The sequence below is a fragment of the Macaca fascicularis genome, chromosome X (genome assembly GCF_037993035.2).
Source record: "Macaca fascicularis isolate 582-1 chromosome X, T2T-MFA8v1.1".
NCBI classification, from domain to species: domain Eukaryota; kingdom Metazoa; phylum Chordata; class Mammalia; order Primates; family Cercopithecidae; genus Macaca; species Macaca fascicularis.
Window position 1 is genome coordinate 24,695,270 of NC_088395.1, and position 17,163 is coordinate 24,712,432.

The 17,163-nt window shown below is 37.3% G+C and overlaps 1 protein-coding gene and 1 non-coding gene across 7 annotated transcripts in view; both read left to right on the forward strand.

The window, feature by feature from the left end:
- The window catches only part of POLA1 (DNA polymerase alpha 1, catalytic subunit), a 307,953-nt gene that overhangs the window by 44,191 nt on the left and 246,599 nt on the right, over positions 1-17,163 (forward strand). For all 6 annotated transcript variants that reach the window (XR_012430381.1, XR_012430382.1, XM_005593197.4 and 3 more), the window contains 7 exons: positions 299-474; positions 2,256-2,385; positions 2,873-2,992; positions 4,116-4,215; positions 6,306-6,430; positions 9,163-9,312; positions 9,723-9,845. Coding sequence is in view for 4 of the 6 variants with exons in the window: in XM_005593197.4 (XP_005593254.1) it covers positions 299-474; positions 2,256-2,385; positions 2,873-2,992; positions 4,116-4,215; positions 6,306-6,430; positions 9,163-9,312; positions 9,723-9,845 (924 nt within the window). In the remaining 2 variants the exon portion in view is untranslated. The remainder of the gene's footprint in view (positions 1-298; positions 475-2,255; positions 2,386-2,872; positions 2,993-4,115; positions 4,216-6,305; positions 6,431-9,162; positions 9,313-9,722; positions 9,846-17,163) is intronic.
- Positions 5,331-5,460, forward strand: LOC123571494 (small Cajal body-specific RNA 24). Its single transcript, XR_006695650.1, has one exon.

Here is a 17,163-nt window from a genome sequence, read left to right on the forward strand (position 1 = left end):
GTTTTCCCATTTTCCATATACTTGTTACCTCCTAAAACTATATAATTTCTTGCTTATGATGTCTGTTTTTTATTATATATTTCAAATGAGGCCAGGAATACTTTCTGTTTTGATCACTGCCGTATCCTGAGTGCCTAGAATAATGTCAGATACATAGTAAATGTTCAAAAATATTTGATTGATAAATGGAAGAATGAGAGTTTTATCATAATTTTGGGCCAGCATCAAAATATGTTAGAAAGAAATGTTCTCAGTGTCTGCTCTTTCATGAAATTTGCTTTTTGTTCCCATCTCGTAGGGCCGGAGTGGATTTGGTGAAAGAAATGCTACCTGTGGTCGAATGATCTGTGATGTGGAAATTTCAGCAAAGGAATTGATTCGTTGTAAAAGCTACCATCTGTCTGAACTTGTTCAGCAGATTCTAAAAACTGAAAGGGTTGTAATCCCAACGGAAGATATACGAAATATGTACAGGTACGATCCTAGATTCTTCAGAATTCATCTGTCTTGAAATTAACAACAGCAGGACGCTAGTACTATCCTTAGTCTGGAGGGACATGAGCCAGTGGTGCTGTAGAGGGGAAATTGTTTCCACTATTTTCATAATTTGAACTAGTTTACCTCTTGAATTATTGTAATTGATCAGTTTATCTCCATCTCCCTCACCTGTGTTAACACTATCTTGATGTTTCCTAACAGTAGTTTGGATTTAGATTTCTACTCTTAATTCATTTATTCAGGAATTAGGGTAGATATTTTAGAAATATAAAAACTGAGCAATCATTAAGTTAGAGGTATTGCTTGCTTATTTCTTCCTCCTACTCCTCTGACCATCTCTCATTCATTCCTGCTAGTTCTTCCTGAGTTCTTCCTTGGACTTCTCTTTTCTGACTTTGCTCCCTCTCTAGGTGATCTCATTGAGTCTTAGGAATTTAAATACCATGTGGATGCCTATGCCTCCCACCTGTGTATCTTCAGGTTAGACCTCCCTAAATTCCAGACTCAGTGTATCTATTTTACCTATTTTACTTGATATCTAATGTGAACTCCCAGCTTGTTCAAAACTGAGCTCTGATCGATCCTAGGTTCTTCCTGTAGTCTTTCCTTACTAAATTAATAAATGTGTTTTTCCATTATCACTGGAAACTTCCAGAGTCTTACTTAGCCCAAAATCTCTGAGGCATCTTTAATTCCTCTCTCTGATATCCCACACTAGATGCATCAGGTATCCTGTCAGTTCTATATTCTAAATATATCTAAGTCTGACCACTTCTTTTCAACTCCATTGGACCCATCCTGTCTAAGCTGCTATCCTCTTTCCCCTGGATTACTGGGTTAATATGCCTATCTCCTACTTTTGCCCTTTCCCCCTTGTGGTCGATTCTCAATCCAGAACCAGAGTTATCCTGCTAAAATCAAGTCATATGTGATACTCTGCTCAGAATCTTCCAGTGACTCTGTTTCATTCAGAGTAAAAACTAAAGTCCTTATTTTTACTTACAAGGTCCTTTACAATGTGTCTCTATGTTGTTAACTCTGTCATTATCTCCTACTGCTCTTTCCATCATTCTCTCTGATCTAGCCATATTGGCCTCTTTCCTAGCCCTGGAACTGTCAGATTTGCATGCAGCTCAGGGCTTTTAAGTGTGCTATCCTGTCTGCCTGGAATGCTCTTTCCATAAGTCTTGCTCCTTCACCTCTTCCAGATCTTTATTCTCAGTGAAATCTTCCACTATTTCCTAACAAAAATTTCAGTCTCTGCTTCTGATACTTAATATTCCCATTGCTTAACTTTTAACATTATATAACATACTGTATACTTAATTTCTTTGTCTTTTTTATACTCTGTCTCCCCCATGAGGACATAAGCTCCAGGAGGAAAGGAAATTTTGTTTGTTTTGGTCACAGCCAATGCCTGGCACATAGTAAGCACGCAATATATACTCACTGGATGGAATGAATGAAAGGATTTAGATAGTTTTCAGGCTTGTAATTATTGTATTACTTCAGTTTTTCCTTAAGGGATTTTGTGTGTGTGTGTGTGTCTGTGTTTTGGAGAAAAGCATTGGGATCAATGGTATGAATGAATTCCTGGTTACATACTGACCTTATTTTAAATTGTTTCTGAAGCCAAGGTGCTGTTGCTCTGAATTTACTTATACCCAAAATTCCTTGTAATATTTTGTGAAGTTCTGATTATAGGCATTGTTTCTTTTAATTACTTGATTCTGTTTCATTCTTACTTTTCTGTACAGTGAATCTTCTCAACTGTTATACCTGTTGGAACACACCTGGAAAGATGCCAAGTTCATTTTGCAGATCATGTGTGAGCTAAATGTTCTTCCATTAGCATTGCAGATCACTAACATCGCTGGGAACATTATGGTAAATTTAACTTAGAAAGGGGGAAAAAGCATTTCCTGTTGGATTCAGTATTTGCTTGGGGTAGTTGTTATATGATAATGAGTCTAGATGCATGCTTATAAAATGAGTAACTTAGATTCCGAAAGCTGTATTTCTTTTGTAAAAGGAAGAACTGGTTGGGAGAAGGGGAGGAATGCCAGGTGCAGCGTGTTGAAATTTGGGCGAACATACGGATCATCTCTCTAACATCTGGATGTGTCTGTTTAGTGGAATGGTCCATTTGGGAGTAAATAAATAGCCAAGTTGTCAATATTTTAAGCTGTCTTTGTCTCCTTTAACTATAATGCTTAAAGAAAACGTTAGGAATAATTTAGTACCTTTTTTAAAAAACAGCCCGTTATTAGGAATAGTTTTAAAGGAGGTGCTGTGACTAAACTTACTGACTCAAAGTTGCTTTTGTTAGTTGTGGTTTTGAGCTCAAATTTAAAAAATAAATTCCATTTAATAGTCCAGGACGCTGATGGGTGGACGATCCGAGCGTAACGAGTTCTTGTTGCTTCATGCATTTTACGAAAACAACTATATTGTGCCTGACAAGCAGATTTTCAGAAAGCCTCAGCAAAAACTGGTGGGTCCAAAACTGTGTAGTATTTTGTTTTCTCTTACCCCCTCCCTTTTTAATACCTATTTACCCCCCCCCTTTTTTTAATACTTAGATAGCCTTTTTTTCTGTGATAACATCTGCTTTCAAAATAGCTAATCCCTTGTGTACTGTAGAAACCATGTCAAGTTTATTCCCTTGTTTTTGTGTGGTCATTTCCTTTTCCACTTTGTAAAAGGAAAATGCACTTTGTGCAGGCAAAATTATTTGTGAAATATGAAATTCTTTGAGGGAAGCATTAGACCTCTCTGATGGGTGACCATACACGGAATGTGTTCTGGCACCTTAGCCCTATCCAAAGATAAATGCCAGTTAAACTTTTTATTTTCTTAAACCCTATGAGCCTTTATTTTTGTGTTGCATTTTTCTGTACTAGTATGACCAAGGTCACCCACAGTCAGGTTTCTGAAGTAGCCTCCATCACTTTGGAACTAAAACTTAGTTTAGCTACTGTTTTATTAGCACTGATATTAATTAATTCAGAAATGGGAATTGAATGTTAAAATTTGATTCAGGTTCTCATATTTGCTTGTTTTTTAGTGTACATTATCAAAATTGGTATAGGGAATATTCATTTAGAGGACTTTAACTTCTGCTGAGTTATTGAATGTTGGCCAGTAATAAACTACTTAGGAATGGATTTTCAGTATATGGATGTACTTATTTTATGGTGTCCATATTAATAATAGGGATAATGATAATGTCTACATGAAGCATTTTATGTTTTTACATCATGAATATTAGAGTAGTGATTTTAAGAGGGCTGTTTTATAATCTCAAATTTTGTATAATATGAAAAGTGGTATTTTTCGATATTCATTGATTTAAAAATATGAAATTCTGTAAATTCAGAAACATAAAGATAAAATTTTTGTATTTGTTAACTCAGGATGTAGTATTTGTTTAAGAAATTACTATGCTTGGAATTCATTTGGATTCATGAACATATTACAATAACTGTCTTTCCCAACAGTTAGGACCAGTAACTGAAATGTTTGTTAGAACTAAGTCCTGCAATTGGAAAAGAGAGAATCATCAAAATTTTAAATTAGTTAATTAGTGGTGAAGCTATCTTTCCATTTGATATTAGGGAGATGAAGATGAAGAAATTGATGGAGATACCAATAAATATAAGAAAGGACGTAAGAAAGCAGCTTATGCTGGAGGCTTGGTTTTGGACCCCAAAGTTGGTAAGGCTGGGCAGTGAATTGGTTTTCTCCCAATATTAAGGAGTTTCTTAATGTGGATCTAGGCTTGAGAAACTAGAAGACCTGAATTATATCTTACAGGTCAGCAAATAGGTCTCATGACTTTTATCTTTGATTCATGTGAAAATCTTGGTTGCCAGTCACCTGACATAGACTTAATGTGAATTTTGTTATGCTGTGTTCCAATGAAATATTTATAGACATTGAGATTTAAATTTCATATAGTTTTCATAGGTCATGAAATACTGTTTTTGATTTTTTTCCAGCCATTTAAAAATGTAAAAACCATACTTAAGCTCATGGATGGTACAAAAATAAGCAGTAGGTTGGGTTTGGTCTGTAAGCGTAGTTTGTCCAATAGATAGGTAGCTGTCCAGTACATAGATAGCTGTTTGTCCTGACCAGTTCAGTTGACAGCAAAGTTAAAGAATACAGACAATAACCACCAAATTTAACTTTAACAGAATACCTTTTCCCTATTGTCATGAATGGCAAAGATGTTTTGTGGTACACAGAGCTAGAAATAATCTTTAAAAAAATAAAAATAAAAAACTTTTTTTTTTTTTTTGGAGACAGAGTTTTACTCTGTTGCCGAGGCTGGAGTGCAGTGGTGTGATCTCTACTCACTTCAGCCTTCACCTCTTGGGTTCAAGTGATCCTCCTGCCTCAGCGTCCTAAGTCGCTGGGACTACAGGTGTGTGCCACCATACCCAGCTAATTTTTTGTATTAAAAAAAACCATTTCATCCATTCCCAAGTGTACAGTTCAGTAGTAGTGTTAAGAATATTCACATTGTTGTGAAGGAATTAATGTGAATTTTATCCAGTAAGTTAATTCTGAATAGGAGACATTTTTGACAAAAGTGATTTTATTATTAGTTATAATGAAATGGAGCACTAGTACTTGGTGTTATGTAGGTCTGGGTTTGAATTCAGTGTGATCTTGGACTGCCTGTTTAACCTCTGTAAGCTTCAGTTTCTTCTGTAAAATAGAGATAAGAGTAATATCTACCACACAGGGATTTAAGGATAAATTAGTATGATACTGGACACAGAATAAACTATCTTATGTGTTTGCAATTATTACTGTCTTAATAGTGGACATTTATTTTTATTCAGTTTCTTCTCACGGTGAAGATAACTCTTTGTAAATGTCCTACAGAAATATAGTAGCTTTCTGTTCATCCTTTGCAAGTAAAAAGGGTGGGTCGTTCCACTACTGACATTTATATATATGTGTCTCTTGTTTGATTTTAGCTCAGTTTTTGTACAGGTAAGTGTGCTGTCCATTTTATATTTTGAAGCTGTTGTAAAAGAATAAATTACTCGGCCAGGCATGGTGGCTCACACCTGTAATCCCAGCACTTTGGGAGGCTGAGTCAGGCAGATCACGAGGTCAGGAGATCGAGACCATCCTGGCCAACATGGTGAAACCCCATGTCTACTAAAATACAAAAAATTAGCCGGGCATGGTGGTGCACGCCTGTAGTCCCAGCTATTCGGGAGGCTGAGGCAGGGGAGTCGCTTGAACCCGGGAGGCAGAGGTTGCAGTGAGCCGAGATTGCGCCACGGCACTCCATCATGGAGACAGAGTGAGACTCCGTCTCAAATAAATAGATAAATAAATAAACAAACAAACCACTCACTTGGTTTTATTTGGGGTGGGAGTGGGAGAGTAGGTAGGGGAATTCTTCAAAGAATTCTTGCTTTGAAGGAGAGTTGAACTTTTTTTTTTTAAAATGGATGTGACACCTCTCAGATACCTGATTGGGAAGGTATTTGCTCATGATAATGGTGTGCTTTGGGGGCAGCTGGGGAAAGGACTGGTTGTAGCTGGTTCTAAAGAGAGACAGGATCTTTTTCTCCCTCTTTTGTGATCTGGCTTTTCACTAATTCGCATTATTTTATAGAACAGTAGTTGATTCTTTTTTTCCCTTTTTGTCTGTCTCACAGCTCTGGATAGTGTATGTGGATAGTATGTAGTTTCTAATATACTTATAGTGCTTTTAATAATGATGTTTTGACAATTCTGCTTTTCTTTAGACTTTTTATGACGTGGCTTTTTAATTTCAGGTTTTTATGATAAGTTCATTTTGCTTCTGGACTTCAACAGTCTATATCCTTCCATCATTCAGGAATTTAACATTTGTTTTACAACAGTACAAAGAGTTGCTTCAGAGGCACAGAAAGTTACAGAGGTTTGTATTTAACCTGGGACTCTTGAAATCGAGTTTAAAAGAATTGCTTAAAGAAGGAAGATCTGTGTCTTTTTAAAATAGTTTTATTGTGGTATTATTCATATACCAGATAATTCACCTGTTAAAAGTGTGTAGTTCAGTGGCTTTTAGTGTATTCCCAGAGTTTGCAGCCATCATCACAACCAGTTTTAGGATATTTTCATTATTCCCCAAATAAACCTTTTAGCTGTCACCTCCCTCAATCCCCTATCCCTTCCATCTCTAGGCAACTACTAATCTTTTTGCTTGTATAGATTTGTGTATTCTGGACATCTCATAAATAGAATCATACAATATATGGCCTTTCGGTATCTGGCTTATTTCACTTATAATGTTTTCAAGGTTCATCCATTTTGTAGAATGTACTAGTACTTTATTCGTTTGTGTTGCTGAATAATATTCCATTTTATATGCATGTGTGGTGTATGTGTAGGTGTATATACATATACAACATTTTGTTCTTTTTTGTAATTTTTTTAAATACATGGCAGAAGATGTCTGGTTGCCCTCTAGCTCCTGAATTTATATGTCCTTTAGTTCTCACCACAAGCTTAGGACCTGTTTTTCAATCTCAATTTCATATTCCCAGAAGAGAGAATCCGATAGGTTTGCCTAGGTTGGTTAGCGCCCCAGGTCCCTGTTACCTGTGACCACAAGAGTAGGTTCACAGGGTACAAATCTGGCTGCTAAGGGTGGGCCTTTCTGTGGGACTAGTGGATACTTTTACAGAGAATATACTGGGTAGACATCCCCAAAAGGTATGACTGCATTCAATTAATATTTGAGCTCTGCTCTGCTACTGTGCCAGCATGGTGATAATTAATATTATTTAGCCTCTGCCCACCACCATTTTGCTTATTGGAGCTTTACAGCTTGGATTCTGGATATATAATAGAATCATTTTGAGGCCGGGCGCGGTGGCTCACGCCTGTAATCCCAGCACTGTGGGAGGCCGAGGCGGGTGGATCACGAGGTCAGGAGATCGAGACCATCCTGGCTAACACAGTGAAACCCTGTCTCTACTAAAAATACAAAAAATTAGCCGGGCGTGGTGGTGGGCGCCTGTAGTCCCAGCTACTCAGGAGGCGGAGCTTGCAGTGAGCCCAGATTGTGCCACTGCACTCCAGCGTGGGCAACAGAGCGAGACTCCGTCTCAAAAAAAAAAAAAAAAATAGAATCATTTTGGAGTTGGAAGGGACCTCAGAGGTCATCTAAGAAATACTATACATGTAGCAATTTATAGATCTGAATCATTTTCATGCATGGTACCTCAGGACAGTTAGGGTCACACAGGTAGTAGTTGTAGAGCTAGGAGTAGATTGTAAATTTCCTGACTCTACATCCTTTCAGTTTACTTTTTATCTGACTTTCATAGTTGCTGTAAATAAATTGGAATGTGTACCAGGATCTCTTTAATAGATTTACTATCATCATCTTATATTCGAAAACAATAGGTCCCTATTACTATTGTAAGAGCGTTCACTTGAAGATATTGATCTCTATAAAATCAGATGCTTTGTAAAGGCTAGGTTATCAAATGGCATTGACTTGATGTACTTTAAACCAAGAGGTTTATTTTTATTTCTGAACCTTTGAAAGGGCAAATGTGCCTGGCTTTTTTCTTTGTAGCTGTTAATAGAATTAATGGAGGCTTGAGAAAAATGGTCTAATGCTTCCCCTGCTTTTTCCTCCTGTAAATTTTAATATAAGAAGACTGCTGGTTGCTTTTCTGAAATGTTGCTATTCTTCTGTCGATTGCATAGCAATTTGTAGGTAAAAGGTACTACATAAATGTTAAGGGATATATATGTATTACTTTTTAGAAATGTCATGGCCTATTTAAATGTGCTCCAAACTTTTTTTTTTTTTTTTTTTTTTTTTTTGAGATGGAGTTTCGCTCTTGTTGCCCAGGCTGGAGTGCAATGTTGTGATTTTGGCTCACTGCAACCTCCGCCTCCCAGGTTCAAGCAATTCTCTTGCCTCAGCCTCCCGAGTAGCTGGGATTACAGGCATACGCCACCACGCCTAACTAATTTTGTATTTTTAGTAGAGATGGGGTTTCTCCATGTTGGTCAGGCTGGTCTTGAACTCCCAACCTCAGGTGATCCACCCGCCTCGGCCTCCCAAAGTGCTGAGATTATAGATGTCAGCCACTGCTCCTGGCTGCTCCGAACTCTTAAATTTGCTGATTTATTAGCTTTTTATTTTTAGTCTAGAGCGTTTACAATAATTGCTATGATTCTCCATAGTTTTCAAATTCTATAGCATTTTGTTTGGTAGTAAAAATGATTTAAAATAGTAGTTTAGCTGCTGGTTGTTTGTTTTTTTAATCCTGGAGGTGTTAGTGTTTGTATTTTAAAAACAATTTCACCAAACATATTGTTCTCCAGTCTTGTGGAAGAGAGATAGCATGTGTAAAAATGTATCCCTTTAAATGAAATCTAAATTTGTGTCTAACTACAGGGGTGGGAGATAGTGGGAATGACAGCCTAATATAATTGGGAAAGAAGAGGGCAATGGTGACCTGTTCTACAACTCTCTCAGCTCTTTCTTATACTACTCATGCATTGTTGACCTTATATAAGATAATAGCTTTTCAAGATGTGATCATGGGGGAAAGCTCCTATAAAATATTACTGTAGAAATTTATTTCACAAAAGTTTGATTTGTGTGAAATTTGTTGTGTTTATCAGGATGGAGAACAAGAACAAATCCCTGAATTGCCAGATCCAAGCTTAGAAATGGGCATTTTGCCCAGAGAGATCCGGAAACTGGTAGAACGGAGAAAACAAGTCAAACAGCTAATGAAACAGCAAGACTTAAATCCAGACCTTATTCTTCAGGTATATCTTTTCACTAAGAAACATTTGAGTGACAGTCTCCGCTTTTACAGTTTGATTATTTATGAGTAAACAGGATGCTGTGCAAATGCAGGTACTTATTTTAAGTTTGTGGGTAGGTGACCATTTAAAAATACTAGAGTGCCTCAGAATGGAAGCCACCTTTGTTTACAAAGGTTGTATCTGAGCAAGATACCTCTAGCTCCTGGGAGCTTTGGAGTCTGTGTTTACTTGCTGCTTCTAGGAGGTTAGGGAATCATGGATCCAGGAGAATGGGTTGAGTATGTTAATTCTTTTTTATTCAGGGATATTGAGGGTTTCCCTTTTTATTGGAGATCTAGAAAGACATCTAATGTAATGCTTAAGCATCTGTAAATGTTGTTGTTTTGTCTTTTGTTCTGTGTGGCCTGCAGTATGACATTCGACAGAAGGCTTTGAAGCTCACAGCGAACAGTATGTATGGTTGCCTGGGATTTTCCTATAGCAGATTTTACGCCAAACCACTGGCTGCCTTGGTGACATACAAAGGAAGGGAGGTAAATGGCATAATAACATTCACATCTCTAGATATGAGAGTATTTTTAACTATACATGTTATAGTGTGGGAGAGTCAAGTTTATTACCTAGTTATACAGCATCAAATACAGTACCCCTCTCTTTGGATGACAGGTTTGAGACAAATAGGCATTTAAATAAGGATTCATTAATTTGTGTGTGTGTGTGTGTGTGTGTGTGTGTGTGTGTGTATTATTGAACATCTACTACATGCCAGGCATTGTTCTAGGTTCTCAGGATAGAACGTCAAGCAAGACATAAAAGATCCCTGTAATGAGGCTTACCTTCTACCCAGAATGGGAGGGGTTTGGGGGTGGGGACGACATGGGTTGGGAATGTGGGGTGGAGAGAGGGTGGTTTGGGAAAACAGACTGTAAATAAGTAAATAAACATGTATAAGAAATAACTGAGAAAATATGATAGAAGTAAATGCTCTGTAGATAAAACAGGGTGGTGGGCTAGAGAATGTTTAGATGGCTAGTTTAGATTGGTCAGGGAAGGCTTTTTTGAGGAGGTGACATGAATGAGACCTAAATGACGTAAGAAAGCTTTTTTTTTTTTTTTTTGGCTGATGGATTAGCTTGGAGTGTGAGTGAAAGGTAGAAATCAGGAAGATAGCTAGTAGAGCCTTTTACTAAGATGGAGGAAACTGGGAAAGAAGGATTAAGAGTTCTGTCGTGGATGTGTTGCCTTTGGCATTAGTAGTAGATCTCCAGGCATAATAAGGAGGCCATTGGATGTATAAATCCAGAATTCCAGGAATATGTCAAGACAGGATTTATGGATTGAGAGTTACTGGCTTTAATAAGATGGTCCAGATACCAAATAGAATTTAGGTACCGTCACTTTATGAACACTGTAAGCTTCAACTGTTTTAGCCTTATGTGCGTGGGTTTTTCTTAATTTGTAAAAGAATAGTTATGCTGAATATTAAATTCCATTTAACTACCTGTCTATGGGTTTAAGACTATTTAGTCTTAAAGGAGGTAGGTAGTGGTCATGGGAAAAATGCTTATAATGGGGCGTCTGGACTCTGAATGCTCTAGAGCAGGGGTCGGCAAATGATGGCCATTGGGCCAGATGCGTCTGCCATCTATTTTTGTAAATAATATTCTATTGGAACAGAGCTAAGCTCATTTATTTATGTATCATCTGTGGCTGCTTTTGTGTTATGAGAGCAGAGCCGAGTAGAAAAGATGGAGGCTCATATGGCCCGCAAAGCCTGATATATTTACTCTCTGGCCTTTTTTAGAAAAAAAGTTTGCTGACCCCTGCTTTAGAGTTTAGACCAGCTCTGTCCAGTAGAACTTTATGATGATGAAAATGTTCTCCATCTGCACTATCCGGTGCTGTAGTCTCTAGCCACAAGTGGCCAGTGAGCACTTGGTATCTGGCTAGTGCCAACTGGCTGAGGAACTGGATTTTTAGATTGCTTTAATTATAATTAAAATGAATTTAAACTTAAATAGACAAATGTAGCTAGTGGCTACTGTGTTGGACAGTGCAGATCTAACTGGTATGTGAAATAAACGTCAGGATGTTCAGAATCACTCTTGTGTTGGCAACCCTATCTCAAAGATTTGGCTCAGGGCACAGTGACGAAGAGCAAAACATGTATTGAACACCAGTGATGTGATAGAAGCTTTCTTATGCATTATTTCACTGAAATTACACAAGAATCCTTTGAAATAGATAATAATGTTCTCATTTTTTAGATGAGGAAATTAAAACTCAAAGAGATAAAGTATAACAAGTGGCTATTTTGAATGTAAATCCTTTTAGTACAGTAGGGTTGTCTCTTCCATCTCAAGATGTCTTTTATGACTGTGGTTCCGCTTTATATTCTACCTCTTATTACAGGAAGATCATTATTTTTGGTACCCATCTCAAGACACAGGCCTTTTTTATGTGAGACAGATATAGATGTTTTAGGGGCTAGCTGAAGTGAGGGAAGGGAAGGATGTTTTCAGTTTCTTAAGCTAAGTTTACTTTAAAATTATTTAAATTTCGTTTCTTTACATGTATCCAGTGGCTTCTGAGGGAATACCATCTTATTTTTGTATTAGGAAATGCACTCACTATGCCCCAACTGGGTGATAATACATGGGTTGACTATTGAGATTGGATCAAGGTTACTCTTAAGTTTCTCACGAGAGGCAATAGTTGACAATTTACTCCCTTGGAGAGTGCCTCTTGCTGTTGGGAAATCCCTGTTGTTACATTTTCTGCATTGGCTCAGAAATCCACAAGCTTGAAAGGGCACTGTTGATAATGATAAGCCCCAAATTTGTCCAATGATCTCCCCCACTCTCCTAATCCATTGTATTTTGAGGGCAATGGTTTTCCTTAGCTGGATTTTTAATAGGGAGTTTAAACACAATTTTTATTTTTCTGTTAAATAAAATATAATAATAACAAATCTTTAATAAATGAACTATAAAAAAACCCTGTTCTCTACACTAAAAAAACAAAGAATTTCAGACAAATCTAGAACTACTTGTATGTGATTTAAATTCTTGGTTTCTGCTTTCCTCTTTTCTCTTTGCCCTTTGCTTTTTCCCTCAAATAAGGATAAATAAAGCTCTGGAAAGTAGGCCTTTAAAGTAATATGAAGCTACTGAGAAATAATAATTACGCAGTTTCTCCCAGGAAATCTTATTCTAGAAGAAGATCCAAAGTCACTTACAAATATTATTTCCTAATATAAAAATGATTGTTAAAGTATTGGAGATAATTATTAGCACTGGTGGATGAAAGTAGTCTATGTGATCATCTTTCTTTGATTTCTTTTAATTGTTAAAGAGGTAGCAGGAGTGAAGTGAAAATGAGAGCCAGTGTGCTGAGATTTTGGAATACCTTTGTAACTTATTAAACTAGTATTTTTTGTGACAAGATAGAGTGGGCAGAATAATACAGTAAGCTGCAGATCTTAAAAGTTCATTGCTTTTAAAGTCCTTGTGGGATAAATTAGATTAAGGTTCAAGTGGAAATTAATGAGAAGGAAACCTGGTAGCCTGCCATTGCAAAAGATTATAAAATTTTGCATTTGGATGTGGATTAAATACACAGCCTTGGGAGGCCTTGAAGCCCCCCTTTCCTTTTTATTTTTAAGTCTATTTTGTGTTTGCTCAGTTTTGTTGGAATCGTGCAGGTTTGGCTCTAGCGACCTAATAATTTCTGTAATCAAATGTATTATGGCTGCTAGAATACTCAGAGTAATTACTAATTGTACTTTTTAAAACAGGTGCATAATAAAAGTGCTAGTAGTTGTGTCAAATGGGCATCAATATTGTGTTTTCACAGGTGTGATCTTTCACACTTAAACTCTTCCATGATTTTGAATTGCTCGGTGGTAGAGGAATGAGCTAATGGGTAAGGAATTGTATGAGGGATCTCACAGTGTGTACGTTATTGAAAAGTAATGAAGTCACTGTTTCAGAGAAGTACTCTGTGAATCTATAGAAATACCATCTGTATTTGTGTTTGTTCTCAGTGCGTGTGTAGAGAGGCATAAAAAAGAAATTGGGCAAGCCTACAGCACTGAGTGGACATATATTTTTAAACCATGAAGAAAAGGGGTATCAGTTGTCAAATGTCTGACGTGGTAATTGAAGTGATTGTTCACTAGATGGCGATAGACACCCTGAGATCATTAATCAATTAAGGATTTTATTCTGTGAATAATAGTGAAGGCAATTTAATGAGTTAAATCTGTCCACATTTTGGACTTTTATTCATTTTGGAACTATTAAAGAAAATCTAAAACTGGCCCAAAGGATTGTAATACTCTAGTGTTTAATGATGATTTTTTATCGTTAGTTATATTGATAGGAACAGTAATTTATAGCAAGTTAATTATTTTATCAAGTAGCTAAATTCTGATTTCTGGCCATGGAAATGTGATGTATGACTCCCTCAGTCACAGTATCAGAAGCTAATCTAAAGGGAATTGGAAAGGATTTTGATATATAATTTTGCCTTTTTGAATTTGTTTTTTTATTGCGAATTATTTTATTTTATTTATTTATTAAGTTTTTTTGAGACGGAGTCTCCCTCTGTTGCCCAGGCTGGAGTTCAGTGGCGCAATCTCGGCTCACTGCAAGCTCCGCCTCCCAGGTTCACGCCATTCTCCTGCTTTAGCCTCCCGAGTAGCTGAGACTACAGGCGCCCGCCACCACGCCCAGCTAATTTTTTGTATTTTTAGTAGAGATGAGATATCACCGTGTTAGCCAGGATGGTCTCGATCTTCTGACCTCGTGATCCACCCACCTCAGCCTCCCAAAGTGCTGGGATTACAGGCATGAGCCCCCGCACCCGGCCTATTTTATTTTATTTTAAGAAACAGGGTCTCACTTTGTTGCCCAGGCTGGAGAGCAGTGGTGTGATCATAGTTCACTGCAGCATTGAATTCCTGGACTCAGACAATCTTCTCACCTCAGCCTCCCTAGTAGCTACAACTACAGGCATATGCCACCATCTTTGGCAAATTTATTTTTATTTTTTGTAGAGATGGAGTCTTGCTGTATTGCCCAGACTGGTCTCCAACTCCTGGCCTCAAGGGATCCTCTCACCTTAGCTCCCAAAGCTGTAGGATTATAGGTGTGAGCCACTGTGCCTGGCTTTATTGGGGGAATTTAAAACTGACTATGTACTTACAAGTATACTCATTGCATAACTTTAGTTTAACGGGAACATTTGTCTTGATGGAATAATTATTACTTATTGACGTTAGTATTGTTTTATTTCTCTACTCTCTTGTTTCTGTGTCCTTGAGAAAACCATTTTTGGTCTGGATTTTTTATTGCATTTTAAAATGTATGCTCTGATGTTTAGGTATAGAGTCCATGCATTTTCTTTTTCCTACCTGATAGGCTGAAATGAGTCTTTGCCAGCCTGCTTGCCAGTTGGTCGTAGACTGCCTGGTTTTTAGTTATGTTTGGAGCTGGAATTTGTGCATTTTAAAAGTGTATCCAAATCATTAATGCAAACATTACAATCTTGGCAAGCCTTTCTGGGATTTTCTTGGTGATGTGGTAGCACCTATCAGGATCGCTTGGGAATGGCACTAGGACCGAGGGCTCTAGCCTTTGTTGGTGTTGATGATGAAGGAGAATGAGTGACTATGAAGAATTTTACAATTAAATATTAAGGAAGTCTTTCATCTTTACCTGTAAATAAGCAAAAATTTCACTTTTGCAATCTTTTTTCCTTCCTTCCTTCCTTCCTTCCTTCCTTCCTTCCTTCCTTCCTTCCTTCCTTCCTTCCTTTCTTCCCTCCCTCCCTCCCTCCCTCCCTTCATTCTCTCTCTCTCTCTCTCTCTTTCTTTCTTTCTTTCAGGGGGGCGGGCTGAGTTTTGCTCTTGTTGCCTAGGCTGGAGTGTAATGGTACGATCTCAGCTCACCACAGCCTCCATCTCCCAGGTTCAAGCATTTCTCCTGCGTCGGCCTCCCAAGTAGCTGGGATTACAGGCATGTGCCACCACGCTTGGCTAATTTTGCATTTTTGGTAGAGACGGGGTTTCTCCGTGTTGGTCAGGCTGGTCTTGAACTCCTGACCTCAGGTGATCTGCCTGCCTCGGCCTCCCAAAGTGCTGGGATTACAGGCATGAGCCACCGCACCCTGCCGTGATTTCTTTTCTTAATAGCCTAGTTTTTCTTTAAAAAATTAAAGCAATAAAATATTATAGAGACAACTAAAGATCGTTTCCTCCCCATCCTCTCTCATTTCTTTTTCTTTTTCGGAGGTAACTTGCCCAGAGTTGGTTTTGTCATTCTTGCCCATGGGTTGTTCTTTTTTGCTTCTACAACATGTGTATATACATGTGGTGCGTTAGAAGTTTTTACCATGTATGTGTCATGCTATACATGTTCTTTTGCAGTTTAAAAAAGTAGGAGAAACACTCTGCTCTGTATGCCACATTTTAAGTATATTCATCTTGATACGTTTTTAGATTTGATTCATTCATGTTAACTATTGTATAATATTTCGATGAATAAGTATAGCACAGTGCATTTTTAAATTCTCCCATCATCCATATCTTTAGGTTTCCAAGTTTTCATTTTTCTTAATTATTTGCTGTTATAAACAGTGCTACAGTAGACAACGCCACGTTTGTGAGAGTTTCTCTGGTATATTTCTAGGAGTGGCATTTGTACAACATCCACAGCAGTATATGAGGTTTTATTGATAAGAGCAACCATTTAATTTATGACAGCAGGCTCATTTTTAAAAATCAAATAGCTAAATTCGTATGTCTGGCTGGAGCCACAATACATAACTCCTTCAGTCACAGTATCAGAGGCTAATCTTAAGAGAATTGGAAATGATTTTGATATACAATTTTGCTTCTTTGAATTTTTGTTTAGTTCTCTGTTGAGACATTCTAAACTTAATATATACTTAGAGTTGTTGCATAATCCTTGATATTCCACATCCTTGCAGCACTTGTTATCTGAGTTTTTATTTTTTGGCTAGTCTTATGAGTATGAAAGGGTATGTCATTGTGATTTTAATTTACATTTTAAAGTTGGGCAGCTTTTCATGTGTTTATTAACTCTTCCGTTTTCTTGTCTGAATAGGATATAGATGTTCTGTTTTGTTGGATTGTAAGTCTTTTAGTGTTCTTAGGTATTATAAAAGCTACTCCTCGTTTTGTCATTTGTGCTGCAGATACCGCTTTCAGTCTGTGGCTTGTCCTTTATTTGTAGTCTTTCATTATGCAGAAGTTTCTAATTTTAATGCCAGATATTTAATTTTTTCCTCTTTACACTATGTGGGTTTTTTCCCCACAAGAAATCTTTACCTCCTCTAGTGACATAGACATTCTCCTTTGTTTTCTTCTAAAAGTTGCAGAGTTTGGCTTTCTTATTTAGGTCTTTAATCCTTCTAGAAATTATTTTTAGGAATGATACAAGTTAGCAATCTAATTGTACTTGTTTGCTTCCTTGTAGAGTTATTGAATTTGTTCCTCTATTCCAGGGGTTGGCAGACTTTGACCCATGGACTAACTCAATTCAAAACTGCCTGTTTTTATAAATTAAGTTTGATTGGGACACAGCTCTATGCATTTGTTTATGGCTGCATTTGTGCTACAACCGTAGAGTTGAGTAGTTGCCACAGATACTGAGTGAACTCCAAAGTCTAAAATATGTCCTATCTGGCCCTTTACAGAAAAAACTTGCCAACCCATGGTCTAAAAGATAGTCATGAGTAGTAGAAGAGTAACTCATATTTCCAACAGTAGCAGACATAGTCAGTGCAAATAGAGGAAATTACGCTAAAGGTGGTAAGGAAGGAAAA